The following is an 18,305-nucleotide window of genomic DNA, read 5'->3' as shown; positions in this document are numbered from 1 at the left end:
TTACCCATGACTACTGCAGCAAAGAATGACCATCAACAACATTGCTTTGAGTATTTTACCGTGGTTTTATTTCATCCCCACACGACAAAAGGATACCACTGTGGCTAATTTGTATGACTACACTGTCAACTGAAAGTATGCAACCATGTAAACTGAGGAAACATTTGGAGGCAGCGCAAAAGGAGACAAGTCACTTGATTACTTCAAAAAACAACTGATAAATTTCAATCAAGGCAGAAGTAAAGCAAACATTTAGTGAAAAAAGCTTCACATGCATCCTATGAGATTTCAAACAATTGTAAATGCTATCAATCCGCATATTGTAGGTGAATCATTCATTCTGCCTGTAGTTTTTGTTGTACTTTCCACTGTTGCGAATCAGGGCACATATTAAACGATTCAAGCCATCCCCTTGAGCAACTCATCAGTATCGAGGCATATTGGTGATGTGGAAAAACAATTAATTGCACAACGGAAAGTTAAGAAGTTTGCCCTGCATATTGACAATAGCACATTAAATGATAATGAAGTTCTTCTGATGATTTTGGTTAGGATTTTGAATGATGATCAGGCCAGCAAGGAAATGATTTTTGCCGGAAAGCTTACTACAGATATCAAAGGTGAAACTATTTTTGAAGAGGTCAAGAACTATATCTTTCAATACAATATTCCACTGGAAAATATAATGGCTTGTGCAATGGATGTTGCTGCTTCGATGGTAGGAAGATACAGAGAATTCACTGCTCATTTAAAATTGCTGTGCCTGACGATTGTTGTACACACTTTGTCATCCACCGTCAGTAACTGGTTGCAAAGTGATGATCTGACTTCCATCTTGAGCATTTGAAACATCATCATGGCTCTGTCTGTCTAAGTAGAAAATGGATGCGCCCGTTCCGGAGCGCAGAGCTGGGCAATGAATATGGAGATCCTGGGTTGTCCAGACTTCAAGATCCCCCCTCGGCCTCACGGATATGATACAAAAGAATGCGAAGCAGTACATTTGGCATCAACTTGGCTGCAGGAGCATCCAACCGCCTTAGGGGCTCCACTCCGGATTTGTGTTGGGTTTACTCCTTAGTGTTCTCTTCTCCCAAAGATTCCCACAAGGATTCTGGAGCCAGCTGAGCCCAGGATTCATGTAAGGCAGGGTCATCACACCCTGTAGTAGTGACATAAGGAGCCACTACCCACTATCTGAAACAACTGCACACAGATATAGAGATCTCCTGGAGATGCCTATTCCAGATTGCGTTGTGGATCTATTTGGGGTCAATGTGAATGCTGTTGCCACCACAACATCAATATCACAAGAATTGTGCTGCAGAATGATATAACAGCCCAAGCAAAATTCACATGCAACAAGTAAATTTCTGGATAACTCGTGATATTGAAAATAATTTTCCACAGCTCTGGGAGCAAGCAAGGTTGTTTTAATTGAATTTCCCACCTCTTATCTTGTTGAATAATGTATGTGCTGCTGAAGCGCAAGTTGTATCAAAGCGCAAACTGCCCGCCGCAAGTGTAGTGACATCAGCACTGAACTTCAGGATGAGAGTCCCGAGTTTGAGTCCAGCCGGCCGCTTGCGCGCTTTCCATCCGTGCTGGGTGGAGTTGACTAAAGAAAAAAAACTTTAGTACCGAAAGAAGACTATGTTAGGGGAGTCACAGATGTAAGTGAAAGTCACAAGTGGGCCGCGAACAGATAAAGTTTGAGAGCCATTGGTGCAGGGAACTGGAGAGAGGTACAGAGACAGAGAGGTGTGACACGGCTGGAGGAGTTTACAAAAATGTGAAGGTGGTTTAGTGCCTGAGGGCATTACGTTGCTAAGGAGGAGTGAAATATCTGGTGGTAATTTCAGGAGAAAGACTGCTTGGGCTGGGTGGTTATAATGTTGGGGAGAAGAACAAGGGCCAGAGGGAGTTACACAGAAAGGGGACTGATGGGGTTACAGTGAAAGTTTTAGTGCCCTTCCGTATATTCTCACCAGTGGTGGACTGCACTGAAGGTTTACCAGACAGGTTCCAGCAATAGTAAGTCTCGCACGTGAGAATTGATTTCATTTCCCGGACCTTATAGACTCAAGTTCAGAAAAACAAAATGGGACTTTTAAATCTCAAAAATTTCTGATTGGGTGTGACAGAGTTCAGTATTAATTTCCAGTATGTTGGCATTGATGGTAAGAAGATGGGTGGGGCTGGGTCACTCCTTGATCTTCGGCCACTTTATTAGGTACACTTGTACACCTATTTCTTACTGCAATTAAAGTTCAAAATTTCAAAATACATTTAATATCATAAAATGTATACAGTGTACTACTGGAAGTTCATCCTCTTCAGAGAAGTCAATGAAACAAAGAAACCCCACAGAATGATAGAAACATCGAACCCCATACCTTCCCCTCCCCGCCTCCATTCACACAAGCCGTAGCAAAAACACAAACCCCACCCACCCACAATGACCACCCGTTTAGCAGAATCACTGACAAACCCCCAACACCCCCACCATGTGAGCAGCAGCTGAAGAGCCCAAAGTGTCCTTGATCCAGAGTCCATCAAACTACAGATCACAAACTGGCACTTTGGAGTCTCAGACAGACGCTCACTCTCCAGTGAGAGAGAGGTCACTCCTGCCAAGAGCAGAGACCAGCAACCCGCTGTTCTGATGTTAGTCTTCTGCGTCCCTACTCCTTTGACCCCTGTCTTAAGGGCCGACAGGCTCTCTCAGAGAGAGAGTGGGATCGCTCGATTACAGGGGCCTTCCTCCGACAGCAGACGGCAACACACACACTGCCTGCTCTCTTGATGTCTTAGTCTCCCACGACACCTCATTCGGTGAAATCACGAGGAACTGGGTCACCTATGGGGCTTTTTCCTGAAATCTAGCCTCTCAGACCAAAGAGCTCACGTCTTTCAGGCCAATCTAGGAGATAGCGAAGCGTTAGGCCGCACAGTTGGTCCAGAAACCCACAGCATGTGAAGAATATCTAATCAAACTATTATGAAGCAGCAACTCAATGCATAGCAGCATGCAGATAGGAGAGATATAATGTGGCGAATGTGGAGTAACGCCACCCAGAGAAGTGGGAGTATTCTATCACAACCCTTATCTGTAGATAGCAGTGATATGATGTGGCAGATGTGGAGTGTTCCTGAGGATTGATGGGCTCTCTCTCTCTCTCTCTCTCACTCTCTCTCTCTCTCGAAAGAGAGTGAACACTGGAGGACAGGGGCCTTCCTCTGACAGCAGGTGACGGTTAGCAAACACACCGCCTGCTGTCTCAGTGTTACAGTCTTAATGTTTCAGTCCTTCATGATGTCTCAGTTAGTGAAATCAGTGAGAAGCAGGTCACCCATGGGGCAGTTCCCCGACTTCGAACCACCGGCCCCCGAGGGCTCTCATCTTCCAAGCCGTTCCTAGTGATAGCAAAATGCTAGGCCACACAGTTGGTCCAGAAACCCACCGCTTGTGAAGAATATCTAATCAAGCAATTATGTGGCTGCAACTCAATGCATAAAAGCATGCAGACATGGTCAAAAGGTTCAGTTGTTGTTCAGACCAAACATCAGCAAAGTGATCCAAATGACTTTGACCAGAGAATGATTGTTGGTGGCAGATAGGACAGTTTCAGTGTCTCAGAAACTGCTGATTTCCTAGGATTTTCACACACAACAGTCTGTAGAACGTAAAGGGAATGGTGTGAGAAACAAATAACATCCAGTTATTTAGAGTGGCAGTTCTGAGGCCATAACCACCTTGTTAATGAGGAAGGTCAGAAGAGAATGACCAGACTAGTTCAAGCTGACAGGAAGATGACAGTAAATCAAATAGCCACACCTACAACAGAGATGTGCACAACGGGATCTCTGAATACACACAAAGTTGCATCTTGAAGTGAATGGGCTACAGCAGCCAAACACCATGGACAGACACCTGCTGAACCTAATAAAGTGGCCACTGAGTGTATATCCAAGTCAGTATGAGCTAGCAATTGGTAGGTGAGCCAGGAGCCCCCCTCGATCTGCTGCCTTTTTCCTGGTTGAGAGAGAGGTGTTGTGTGTTAGATGCTGCTGGAGTAACATGGACAAATAGGGAAGTGGAGAGTGTTCTAGCACACTGCTGACCTGTAGGAGGGAGTGAGGTCATGTGCCAATGTGGAGTGCATGGATAAATGGATCACGAGCTGACGACATCTGTTTCAATTCCACTTCCCATTCCCATTCCGACATGTCAGTCTACTGCCGCGATGAGACCAGACTCAAGTTGGAGGAGCAACTTGGAGTAAGTTGGAGTAGCATCCAATCTGATGGAATGAACATCAATTTCTTGAACTACCACTAATCCTCCCCTTCCCAATTCCCATTTCCCTCTCTCACGTTATCTCCTATCTGCACATCACCTGTCTTTGGTGCTCCTCACCCTTCCCTTTCTTCCGTGGTCTTTTCCTCTCCTGTCAGATTTCACGCTTCTCCAGCCCTTTATCCCTTTCATCAATCAACTTCCCAGCTCTTTACTTCAGTCCCCGCTCCTGGTTTTCACTGATCACCTTTTATTTCTTCCTCCCCTCCTCCCGCTTTCTTACTCTGACTGCATCTTTTTTTCTCCTGTCCTGAAGGGTCTCGACCCGACATATTGACTGCTTACTCATTTCCATAGATGCTGCCTGGCTTGCCGAGTTCCTCCTGCATTTTTTGTGGGTATTGCTTGGATTTCCAGCATCTGCAGATGTTCTCTTGTTATAAATTAGGCTATAGTTACCTTGTTGTGTTTATATGCTTTTTTTGAACCTCTAGTACACTCAAATTTTTGGGGTCTCGTCAACCCAGCCCATTACAGCTGTTAACGTATCAGAGGATCTGTCCTGGATGCACAAAGAAATTTGCTGAGATTTGGCACGTCACCAAAAAAATTGACAAACCTCTATAGATGCATCACCACATGGTATGGAAACAACAATGCCCAAGGACAGAAAAAAAATCTATAGGAAGGGGTGGATACAGCCATGACCATCACAGCCAAATTTACACAAGAATGCAGAGTTAAAAATACACGTGGACTAAGATGTTAACTGTCCTGTGCTATCACCAGTGGGATCATCAGTTGATCTGCCACCTGTCTTCAGGAGTTTCAGCCCGCTTATGATCAAGACTCCCTCGAGGTGGTGGGCCAGCAGTGCTAAAGAACCACCTCCCACTGGTGAGCTTAAAAACTTGGCATCTGCCTCTATCAGAGTTGTTGGTCACTTCCATCCAACAGATAGTCTGCTCTTCAGGTGTCAATGCAATTACTGAAGGGTTAGCAAGATATGTATACACTGTCTGACTATCTGCCCCTCTGGACATACTTGGTCCACACCCATGCTGATCCTTTCTCTGCTGCCTCAGCTACAGCCCTGCTGGTTGACTTGATCTCTCTTCTAGTGAAGCCAAGGTCACGCAGCCACTTCTGGAGAGAGAATGCAATAAACCCACGGCAGCCTACTTCGAATGGACAGCATGAGACCTTCCACCCTCTGACTCTGCACTCTGATCTTAATTCTGCATACTTGGTTAACTTGCGCTCATGGGCTTCATCGACGTTGTCTTCCCAGGGGACAGTGAGTTCACCAATAACCACTTCTCTACTGGTGTCAAACCATACGATTATATCTGGACACAATGTAGAGGAAGCTATTTGCTCTGGGAAACTGCCCTTCCCATCCAGGTCAGCCTTGACACACCAACCATTGGCTGAAGAAAGTATACATGATCGTGAGCCTGCGCTGTACACCCTTGACTTGGAGCCTTCTTTCACAAATGATATGCGATGTTCTGTGCAGCATGGGGAATGAGATAAGTTGTGTTGCAGTACTCTCTGCTCAACTGCTTCTGTTACAACTTTGAGAACATTGTTATGTCTCCATGTGTACATGCCACTGGAAAGATTGACTCTGCATACACTCAAGATATGTTGAAGTGTTCCCTTCTCGCCACAAGCAGCACACCTGTCTGTCTTATCTTCATACCAGGTGCTGAGGTTGGTAGGTATTGGGAGCAGATCGTACGCTGCTCTGCATGGAAAAGAGATGCGGAGCGGTTCCATCTGCCGCAGAACATTCCAAGATAGATGTCATTGTTCAACACTTTCCCACCAGGTCCAAGCCCCTTGTTTGGCCAGGCCAGCTGTTTTAGCTAACCTCTTCTCTTCTACCTCTCGTATTTCTTGTGTTACAAGCTCACAGCCTCCTTACCTGTAGAAGATGACCACCACTTGTGGATTGTCCATCCAAGTCCCTGGCGGCCTAGTTGGATAGCCGCAACCATCTCCTTTTGCTTCAATCTAGACTCTGCCTCATCAACTGCTACACAGGCTGACCACTTCCTGCCTTATCTCACATCTGGCTGGGTGTTCTTGATGACAGGGTCTTTTGAGTCTCGAAGCATCAAGAATGATCTTACCTTGGCTACCTTGACCTCCTCAACAAGGGATTGCACTGGGATGGTAAGCTTTGTCTGGCTACTGTGGATTGCAACATTGGTGAGGCTGCTCGGTACTCCAAGCCACTTCTTCACATCTTGTTGATCTTCTGTTCCATTGCCTCAACGTGGGACATTGCCACTTCATAGACAGTTAGTGGCCACATTATCCATGGCATCAGTCCATACTACAAGCACCACAACTTTAACTTGCCAGGCAAGCCACACTTGTCAACAGACATCAGACCTCTGCTGATCTGTTCTCCTGTCTCTTGAACCCTCTTGGTGTCTCTCAGCTCCTCTGTGTACCATCGCCCGAGGCTCTTAACTGGTTGGTCCTGAATGGATGGAATCTCCTCTCCACAAAGGGTGAAATGAAAGTCAACCAGCTTTCCTCTCCTAAGAACAAGGCTCCTTGACTTCTTGGTCTTGAACTTCATTCTTCCCCAATCCATTAGCTCGAGTCTAGATAGTACATTTTCCACTGCCTCTGTGCTGGGACCCAAAAGGGTGAGATCGTCCATGAACGCTCGTATTGGTGGTAACTCCCCTCTGCCATCAAGTGCGACACTTGGACCCACTGATTCTGCAGCCCTCAGAATGACCTCCGTGGCTAACACAAAAAGGATGGGTGAAATCACACATCCCATTGGGATTCCAACATCTAAGCTCTGCCACCTAGTTGTAAACTGCTGAGTGGAAAACCTCATTTGGAAATCATTGTAGTACTGCATAACAAAGTTCCTCACCTTAGCAGGAATCCATAGGAATTCCATCGCAAACTCAATCAGGACATGGGGACAACAGCATCCATCTTCAAAGATCCCTCCCATCCAGCCTAACTATTCCCACTGGGCAGGAGCCAAAGATACTTTTCATCACACACCATTAGGTTCAGGAAAATGTATTACCCAACAACCATCACGCTTCCAATACAGTAAATAAACTGTTTACACCAAGTTACCTCCTCGTGTTTTTCAGGAAATTGGAAATATATGATTTTTACTTCTGGAAACACTTCTCTAGATTCCATACAATTTTTATTTTACAACTGGCTAAAATATCCCGGGCATAAGTGTCACTGTCAAATATATCATAGTAATCAGGACCATAGAATACACAAATGAAAGTTATTTACAAGACATAGTTCTTGAGGAAAGTGGAAATGTTTGCTCTTGTCTGGTACAGTACACTCGTTTTGTTTACAGAATGTATAGTTTTGTTATGCAACTGCAATGATTTAAAATGTACATTCAAATAACTGATTCCAAAAAACTCTGCAACATAAATAATAAATTAAAACTAAATAAATCAGTTTACCACTTAGTGTTTTCAGCATGTTGGAAATATGCTTATTTACTCTAAAAATAATACATCAGATTCTGTGCACTTTTCCTTATGTAACTGCATATACCTTCTCAGACACAAGTGCCACTATCAAATCAATGGTTGTGGAATAATCAAGACCATGCAATACATAAAATTGTTTACAACAAGATATCGCATAGCATCTTTGAGGAAAGTGGCAATATGCATTTTGCTCTGGGAACACTAGATGTGAAATTTTGTAATACCATAAGACCATAAAGAGCAGAATTAAGCTATTTAGCCCATCAAGTCTGCTCCGCCATTCCATCATGGCTGATCCCAGATCCGACACCCATACACCTGCCTTCTCGCCATATCCTTTGATGTCCTGATCGATCAGGAAACGATCAACTTTTGCCTTAAATTTACCCACGGACTTGACCTTTACTGCAGTCTGTGGGAGAGCATGCCACTGATTCACTACTCTCTGGCTGAAAGTATTTCTCCTTACCTCTGTTCTAAAAAGTTCCCCTTCAGTTTAGGGGCTGTGCCCTCTAGTTCTAGATACCCTCACCAGAGGAAACATCCTCTCCACATACATCCTATCTAGTCCTCTCAACATTCAGTAGGCTTCAGTTAGATCCCCATGAATTCTTCTAAATTCCAGTGAGTACAGGGCCAAAGCTGCCCAAACACTCCTCATGCATTAACCTTTTCATTCCCAGAATCATCCTTGTGTACCTCCTCTGGACTCTCTCCAATGACAACACAACCTTTCTGAGATACAGATCTCAAAACTGTTGACAATACTCCAAGTGCAGCCTGACTCGTGTTGTATAAAGGCTCAGCCTTATCTCCTCACTTTTATATTTATCCTCCTTGAAATAAATGCCAACATTGCATTTGCCTTCTTTACCACAAACTCAACCTGTAAATTAACCTTCTGGGAGACTTGCACGAAGACTCCAAAGTTCCTCTGCACCTTTGATGTTTGAACCTTCTCCCCATTTAGATAATAGTCTGCACAATTGTTGTTTTACCAAAATGCATTATTATACATTTCCCAGCACTGTATTCCATATGCCACTTTGTTTTTTGTTTTTTTTTTATTTAAACACATTCTTCCAATTTATCCAAGTCCTGCAACAATCACATTGCTTCCTCAGCACTCGCTACCCCTCCACCTATTTTTGTACCATCCACAAACTTTTCAACAATGCCATCAATTCCATTACCCAAATCATTCACAAAAAATGTGAACAGTAGTAGTCAGAACACTGACCCCGAGGAACACCATTAGTCACTGGCAGCCTTCCAGAAAAGGCCCCTTTTATTCCCACTCACTGCCTCCTGCCTGTCAGCCATTTCTCTATTCATGCTAGTATCTCTCCTGTAATACTTTAGGATTTTATCTTGTTAAGCAGCCTCATGTATAGTATTTTATCAAATGCCTTGTGCAAATCCAAGTAAATGACATCTATTGCCTCTCCTTCGTCCACCTGCTTGTTAGTTCCTCAAAGAACTGGCCTAGAATTTCCTTTCTTTTGCCTTCCTCTTTTCTTAGAGATTGGAGTAATATTTGCAATCTTCCAGTTCTCATACAACTTCATACATCTTCTAAGAATGATGTTACATGTTCAAATAAGTGATTTTAAGTGCTCCAGCATGAAATGCAATAAATAAAACTGTTCTAAACAAAGTGTAGAACCTGTTTGTGATTTTGAGGACATTTGAAATTATGCTTTCTTTCCCCTGGAAACACTACTTCAGATTCAGTTCACATTTTGTTATCACAAGATCACAAGACAAAGGAGCAGGAGTAGGCCATTCGGCCCATCGAGTCTGCTCCGCAGCTCCCCCATGAGCTAAACTATTCACCCATCTAGTTCCAATTTCTGACTTTTTCCCCATATCCCTTGATACCCTGACTAATTAGATACCTGTCAATCTCCTCCTTAAACACCCTCAATGATCGGGCCTCCACAGCTGTATGGGGCAACGAATTCCACAAAGCCACTACCCTCTGGCTAAAAAAATTTTCTCCTCATCTGTTTTAACTGGGTACCCTCTATTTCTAAGACTATGGCCTCTTGTCCTGGACTCACCCACCAAGGGAAACAACCTTTCTACATCTGCTCTGTCCAACCCTTTCAACATTCGAAATGTTTCTATGAGATCCCCTCATTCTTCTATACTCTAATGAATACAGTCCAAGAGCCGACAAACGCTCCTCATATTTAGCCCCTGCATTCCAGGAATCATCCTTGTAAATCTTCTCTGAACTCTCTCCAACATCAGTACATCCTTTCTAAGATAGGGGCCCCAAAACTGCACACAGTATTCCAAATGAGGCCCATAGAGCCTCATCAACACTAATGCCCCATAGAGCCTCATCGACACCTCCTTACTCTTATACACTATTCCTCTTGAAATGAATGCCAACATAGCATTCACTTTCCTTACCGCAGATCCAACTTGGTGGTTAGCCTTTAGTGTATCCTGCACGAGGACCCCCAAGTCCCTTTGCACTTCCGATTTTTGAATTTTCTCCCCATCTAAATAATAATCTGCCCGATTATTTCTTCTTCCAAAATGTCCAACTGTACATTTGTCAACGTTGTATCTCATCTGCCATTTCTTTGCCCACTGTCCTTAACTGACTAAGTCTCTCTGCAACCTTTCCGTTTCTTCAACGTTTCCTGCTCCTCCACATATCTTGGTGTCATCCGCAAACTTAGCCACAAAACTATTTAATTCATAATCCAAATCATCGATATACATCGTAAAAAGTGGCCCAACACTGACCCCTGCGGAACCCCACTAGTAACCAGCAACCAATCAGAATAGGATCCCTTTATTCCCGCCCTTTGCTTTCTGCCTATCAGCCAATGCTCCACCCATTTCAATATCTTTCCTATAGTTCCATGGGCTCTCATCTTATTAAGCAGCCTCATATGCAGCACCTTATCGAAGGCCTTTTGAAAATCCAAATACACAACATCCACAGCCTCTCCCTTGTCAATCTTATTCGAGATTACCTCAAAAAATTCCAATAGGTTGGTGAGGCAGGATCTTCCCTTCATGAAACCATGCTGGCTTCAGCCTATCTTGTCAGGCACCTCGAGGTATTTCATAACCTTGAGGATTGACTCCAATATCTTTCCAACTACCGATGTCAGACTAATAGGTCTGTAACTTTCTTTTCGCTGCCTCCTTCCTTTCTTAAATAACAGAACTATATTTGCGACCTTCCAGTCCTCCGGAACCATGCCAGAGTCTATTGATTCCTGGAAGATCATTTCCAATGCTTCCACAATCTCCAAAGCCGCCTCCTTCAGAACCCTTGGGTGCACCTCATCTGGACCGGGAGACTTATCTATTCTTAGTCCACTTAGCTTCCCAAGCACTTTCTCTCTAGTAATCTTGACTGTACCTAATTCCATTCCCTGATACCTCTGGCTATCAGGTATATTGCTCATGTCTTCCACTGTGAAGACTGATGCAAAATAGTCATTCAGTTCCTCCGCCAACTCTTTGTTATCCATTATAATTTCTCCAGCATCATTTTCAATCGGTCCCGTATCTACCCTTGTCACTCTTTTACTCTTCATATATTTTTAAAAAACTCTTAGTACCCTTTTTTATGTTAATCGCCAACTTCCTTTCATAATTCATCTTTTCTTTCCTAATGACTTTCTTAGTTTCCTTCTGTAAGTTTTTAAAAGTCTTCCAGTCCTCATTTTCCCACTAATTTTTGCTTCCTTGTACGCCGTTTCTTTTGCTTTTATTTTTGCCTTAACCTCTCTCGTTAGCCACATTTGTGCCATTTTTCCATTCATGATTTTCTTTTTTCTTGGAATATATTTTTCCTGCATTTTCCTTATTTCTTGTAGGAATTTCATCCAATTCTGCTCTGCCGTCCCTCCATTTAGCTTATTTTTCCAATCGACTTGGGCCAGTTCCTCTCTCACACCACTGTAATTTCCCCTGTTCCACTGAAATATCGATACACCTGATACCAGCTTCTCCTTTTCAAATTTGAAACTGAATTCAATCATATTATGATCACTACTTCCAAGGGGTTCCTTTACCTCCAGCTCCCTAATCACCTCAGGTTCATTACACAGTACCCAATCCAAAACAGCCGGTCCCCCGGTGAGCTTCTGGACAAGCTGCTCCAAAAAGTCATCCTGTAGGCATTCTACAAACTCCTGCTCCTGAGATGTCCCCAGCTGTCCCCAGCAATATGTACTGCACTCGGTGCAAAATACCTCTCTCTGACATCTCCCCTAAACTTTTCACCACTCAACTCTAATGGGTGTGCTCTGCTATAGGCCATTGCCGCCCTGGGGAAAAGTCGCTGGCTGTCCACTCTATCTATTCCTCTCATAATATTATCCACTTCAGTAAGGATGATCAACAGCTCCACACACTAACCCACCCCTTCAGACCCCTCCCCACCATTACTTTATCATTTCCTGTCAGAGTCACCTGGTGTACAGACACTCCTGTGCCTACTATCTCTTATGGTTGGTTGGTTGTTCGTCCATCGTTGACGTCGATGAGGACCTCGACACCATTATGATGGTGTCGAGACTAGCGCATGATTTGGATTTAAGTGAGAGAGAGTTACGCAGCGTCAGCCTCACTCTCTCTTCCCAATTCCCATCTGGATCCAGTGGCAAGACAGAGTCTAGACGGCTGGAGATGGGACTAGGTGCAGTGGATGACCAGGACGTCTTCTGTGTCTTCTCCTGCTCTACACGTTCCATGACACTTGCAGAGACCGCCTTCTTGACCGTTGGACCTTCCATTGGTCTAGTCCGCTCAATCTCTTATGGACACTCTTTATAAAAGCAATCTGATGTATTTACATTTATTGTTTTTTTTCCATGTATTATTGGATTCTTTAATGTGTCTTTTTTTGGGTTGCCTGAGATCCAGAGTAACAATTATTCTGTTCTCTTACACATGGGGGAGAAGAGAATGAGAGCAAATCATGATATTTCTTTACACCTGTGTACTGGAAGTAACATTAAACTATCTTGAATCTTGAATCAACAAAATTGAGAGGTAGAGATAGGGTGAATGCTTGCAGGCATTTTTCCCTCCAGTTGGATGAGACTAGAACTAGAGGTCACAGGTTTAGAGTGAAAGGTGAAATATATAAGGGGAATCAGAGGGTGGTGTACAACTGGATGTATGGTACCTTCACAGGCTTCAGTGCCACTATCAAATAAATCCTTGCATAGTAATCAGGACTGTGGAATGCATAAAAGAAAGTTGCTTACAACAAGTTACCATATAACGTTTTTGCGGAACGCAGCAATATACGCTTTTTCCTCTGGTAAAACTCATTTAGCTTATGTAAACACAATAGATTCTGCAGTTGATGGATATCTATAGCAGCACACACATAACGCTAGAGGAACTCAGCAGGTCAGGCAGCAAATACGGAAATGCATAAACAGTCGATGTTTCAGGCCAAGAGCCATGTATTTAAATGGAAAGAGCAGGTCAAGTGGCAATGGGCAGGAACTTGGGAGCAGGTGTTCTAAGAATGCACAGCAGCATCGTAGAGGTTGTTTAGGGAATGTTTGCGTTTAGGTGTGTCTGTCCCACTGAGTGAGTGTAGCTGAAGGAAAAGGGAAATGGAACATTTAGTCAAAAGGAAGAAGCAAGTATATTTAAAGTTTAAAAGAAATAAATATTAGACAGGGCTTTTGAGAATTATGCGTTGGCCAATAAAGGATTTATGAGAGAGAAGGAGACATAAGGAGGGCTTGGCAACAGAGACACAGCAATACAGCATGGATTCAGGCCCTTCAGCCCAACTAGTCCATGCCAACCACATTCTCCAACAGGCTGGCTCCAATTTCCTGCATTCAGCCTATTTCTCTCCACGTTAGTGCTTCTTAAATGATCCTGCTGTAACTTCCTCAACCATTTCCTCTAGCAGCTTGTTTAATATACTCACCACCCTCCGTGTGAAAAAGATGCTTCTCTGATCCTTTTAGATCTTTCCCCTCTCAACCTAATCCTAAGGTTAGACTCCCCAACCCTGGGGAAAAGATTATTACCACCCACATTACCTATGCCTCTCAAATGAAAACATTTCTACAAAGTCACTCCTCATTCTCCTACATTCCAAGGAATAAAGACCTAGCCTGACCAAGCCCTTATAACTAGCAGCAACCTCACTCTTACTGCATTCTTTCCAGTTTAACCATATCGTTCTGAAACAAGGTGTCAAAATTGTTCTCTGTCTGATTTAATGATGTCTTTTTTTCCCTGTAACAGAATGACTGAAACCGAACACAATACTCTCAGTAACGTCTGACTGATATCTAGTTCAATGGCAACATAACCTCTCAAATTCTATATTAAATGACCTGACTAATAGCAAGCCGGCAGTATAGTGGCATCTGCACCAAACCTCGAGACAAGTGGACGCGGGTTTGAATCCGGCCAGCTCCTTGCATGCTTTCCATTCATGCTGGATTGAGTGTCGAGCTAGCAACTCGGCCTCAAAAACCAGACAAATGGTAAAGAAATGGCAAGTTTGCTGCCTGGTGCACCACAAGTTGCGGAGGGGGAGAAAAGACTAATACCAGAAGCCTCCTTCACTACCCACTCTATCCGTGATCCCATTTTCAGTGAACTATGTACCTGCGCTCTTAGGTCCTTATATTCTACAACACTCCAGAGATCTACTGTTCACTGTGAAAGTCATACCCTGGTTTAGTTTCCCAAAATGCAATACTTCACTCTCTTCCAATTTGAAAGACATTTGTCATTGTTCAACACTTCCAAAAACAGCCCTGTCCCAGCTTACTCTTAGCAGCATGAAGGAACAGGGATCTTGGGAGCTAAGCCCAAGATTCCTCAAATTTGCTGTTCAAGTTTGATTGGATGGTTTGGAAGACCTATGGTCTGTTGGTCTTCACTAGTAGGTGGAGTGAGTTGAAACACCACAAAGTAATTTTACAGTTCTATAGAACTGTGGTTAGACCACAATTGGAATCATAGAATCATAAATCACTTCATTCCAGTTAGTCCATGTTGGCCTGGTCTTCTGCATTTTCTCATCTACCAGCACCCAAACCATATCACTCTATACCTTTCTCTTCCATGTACCTAACCAAACCTCTCGTAAAAATTACACTGGAACCTTCATATACTGGCTGCTTATTCAACACTCACACCACCCTCTGATTCCCCTTAAATATTTCACCTTTCACTCTAAACCTGTGACCTCTAGTTCCAGTCTCATCCAACTGGAGGGAAAAATGCCTGCAAGCATTCACCCTATCTCTACCTCTCAATTTTGTTGATTCAAGATTCAAGATAGTTTAATGTTACTTCCAGTACACAGGTGTAAAGAAATATCATGATTTGCTCTCATTCTCTTCTCCCCCATGTGTAAGAGAACAGAATAATTGTTACTCTGGATCTCAGGCAACCCAAAAAAAATCACATTAACGAATCCAATAATACATGGAAAAAAAAACAATAAATGTAAATACATCAGATTGCTTTTATAAAGAGTGTCCATAAGAGATAGTAGGCACAGGAGTGATTGTACACCAGGTGACTCTGACAGGAAATGATAAAGTAATGGTGTGGAGGGGTCTGAAGGGGTGGGTCAGTGTGTGGAGGTGTTGATCATCCTTACTGAAGTGGATAATATTAGGAGAGGAATAGATAGAGTGGACAGTCAGCAACTTTTCCCCAGGGCAGCAATGGCCTATAGCAGAGGACACCCAATAGAGTTGAGTGGTGAAAGGTTTAGGGGAGATGTCAGAGAGAGATATTTGGTACACAGTGCAGTACACATTGCTGGGGAAAGTGGTAGAGCCTGATGCAATATAGATATTTAAGAGGTTTTTAGGCAAATCAATGTAACAGAAATGGAGATGCCTGCATAAGCATGAATGTGGCCTCGAGTCAGTGGGGGATTAGCATTGATTTTGGGTGTCTGGCATGTGGGTGTGAAGTATGAGGGTGTTTGAAAACTATATGTAATTAAAAGGAAGCATTGTAGATCCATTGTAACTATAGAATTATCCTACTGTTACCTTTGATCATTAGTACATAAAATATCACATAATATTGGATCAAACAGGCATCTTCTTGCAAGAGTGTCTGAATATGATACTTGTTGCACATTTTTGCTGAATAAAACTCTTCTATATCCACTAGCCACTACCTTCATTGACAGTGAGAAGTTGGACTGCTGTGTGTCCTGTACGATAATTCCTCTCATTCTAGTTCCTGCAAAAAGACACCACTGGCTACTGACTTCCAAGTTGGAAGTTCATAGGGTGTGTCAGTACCATTCTCCCAAACACCTGGTATTGTGCTCAGATCACCACCTGTTGTGGGCAGAGCTCATTCTATCACTCATGTGGGCAGGGTCCATGAACTGGCACTTTAACAACTAGCACTTTAATAGGCTGGAGGACAGCCCATTTCCACGATTTGTTCTGACTGTGGCGACAGATGTAGAGGAAGAGCAGGGGAGTTTCCCCTCTCCAAGGGTCATGAGTAAAGCTCACATTTGTCTCTTCTGTCTGGAGTATATCTGGGGGCTGACCAAGGAGTAGATGAGACTTTAAAATATTGTTGTTGATTGCATGTATATTTGTAAAGAATAATCTGAGAAATATCTAAAAACGATTTTTAGAATCAAAACAGGTTGAACACTGATGTCCTTGAAAGAATAGAATTTCCCTCCCTCCATTATTGATGCTGATCTCACCCGCATCTCTTTCATTTCCAGATTATCCACACTTACTCCATATTCCTGCAACCTTAACAGTCAGAGTTCCTCTTGTCCTTACCCACAACCCCAGGAGTCTCCATATCCAGCCCATCATCTGCAACTTCCACCATCTCCAAGGAGATCATATTACTGAACATATCTTTACATCCCCCACCTTCTGCTTTCCACAGGGAACACTCCCACTGCAATTCCTTTATCCATATGTCCCCATGGCCCCAAAATTATCTCCCTCGCTGCACTTATCCGTGCAAGTAGCCCAAGTGCTACACTCGATACACCTCCTCCATCATCTCATTCAGCACCCCAAACAGTCCTTCTAGGTGAGAGAACACTACAGCTGCAAATCTGCTGGAGTTGTCCATTGTGTCTGGTCCTCCTGATGCAGCCTCCTTTACACTGGTGAGACCCATGATAAACTGGGGACTGTTTCGTTGATCACCTCTGCACCACCCACCACAAGCGGGACTTTCCAGTGTCCAAACAGTTTAAATCCGATTCCCATTTCCATTCCAACCTGTTGGTGCATGGCCTCCTCTTCTGCCAGAAAGAGGCCACCCTCAGGATGGAGGAACAACACCTTATATCCTGTGTGGTAAGCCTCCAACCTGATGGTATGAATATTAATTTCTCCTTCTGGTAAACAAATTCCAACCCTCTCCCCCACCGCTTCCTCTATTCTGATCTTTTCCTTCTCTCACCTGCCTGTTACTACTCCGAGTTCTCTCATCCGTCCCTTTCTCCTATGGTTCACTCTTATCTTCTATCAGATTGCTTCCCCTCCAGCCTCGACCTTTCCCACCCACCTGGATTCACCTATCACATTCCAGATAGTATCTTTATCTTTCTCCTCCCCCATCTTTTTATTCTGGCATCTTCCTCCTTCCTTCTCAGTCCTGAAATAGGGTCTCGGGTGAAACGTTGACTGTGTATTCATTTCCTTAGATGCTGCCTGACCTGCTGAGTTCTTCCAGCATTTTGTGTGTCGTCTTAGGCTGAACAGTGAGTAAAGCTCCCTCTCAATGTCTTCTCTCACACACACACACCCCTGGAGCAGTGACCCCTTCACCACTATCTGCCATGGACTAACTAATTCATCCTCTGCCCCTTTTGTCAGCTTTGGAAAAGGAGCTCTCAAGGATGAAATATGAGAAGGAGAAGGAGCAGGAGAGGAAGGTGGCTGAGGAACACAGGAATAAGGAGATCAAGGAGCAGATCAGGAAGACGCTTGAGGAGGGTAAAAAGTGCAGTGTGGAGGAGCTGAAGAAAGTCATGAGGAGTGAGATGGAGAAATACAAAGTTGAAGGCAGGATGGAGGATGCAGAAAGGGCTCAGCAGAGGTACGAGTACCTGGAGAAATATAAAGAGCCAGCAGAATAAACTTTCATAAAATTCATCAAGGAGCATGCTCTTCCTATTTTTACTGTGCTGATAATTGTGCTGGTCTCTGTGGCAGAATACAAAAAGGTGTCATAAAAGATGCGAACATTAGAAATGTGTCCACAGCGCCAACCCCATGACATCCCTAAGAACTTCCAACCACACTCCCCTCAGTCTGATCAGTGAACTGGACCCCAAATATTGTCCACCCCACACATTTCAAATCCAATCCCCAGCCTGATCTTGGGGCGCACACACTGGAACATTTAAAGCAGGGTCAGGAATTTCCCCCCCCCCCCAGTATATCCACAGATTCCAGCTGGTGAATCTCCAGGGATGTAAATGAGATCATCATTTCCCCATGACCCAGAGTAATGTG

The 18,305-nt window shown here is 43.7% G+C and overlaps 1 protein-coding gene across 1 annotated transcript in view; it reads left to right on the top strand.

The window, feature by feature from the left end:
* The window catches only part of LOC134353497 (guanylate-binding protein 1-like), a 36,701-nt gene extending 18,775 nt beyond the window's left edge, over positions 1-17,926 (top strand). The window contains exon 10 of the mRNA XM_063061499.1: positions 17,664-17,926. Within this exon, the coding sequence (XP_062917569.1) occupies positions 17,664-17,926 (263 nt within the window). The remainder of the gene's footprint in view (positions 1-17,663) is intronic.
* Positions 17,927-18,305: the final 379 nt, after the last annotated feature.

The sequence above is a fragment of the Mobula hypostoma genome, chromosome 11 (assembly GCF_963921235.1).
Source record: "Mobula hypostoma chromosome 11, sMobHyp1.1, whole genome shotgun sequence".
In the NCBI taxonomy this organism is placed as follows: Eukaryota; Metazoa; Chordata; class Chondrichthyes; order Myliobatiformes; family Myliobatidae; genus Mobula; species Mobula hypostoma.
The sequence above is the reverse complement of the archived record's forward strand: the minus strand, read 5'-3'. Positions and strand labels throughout refer to the sequence as shown.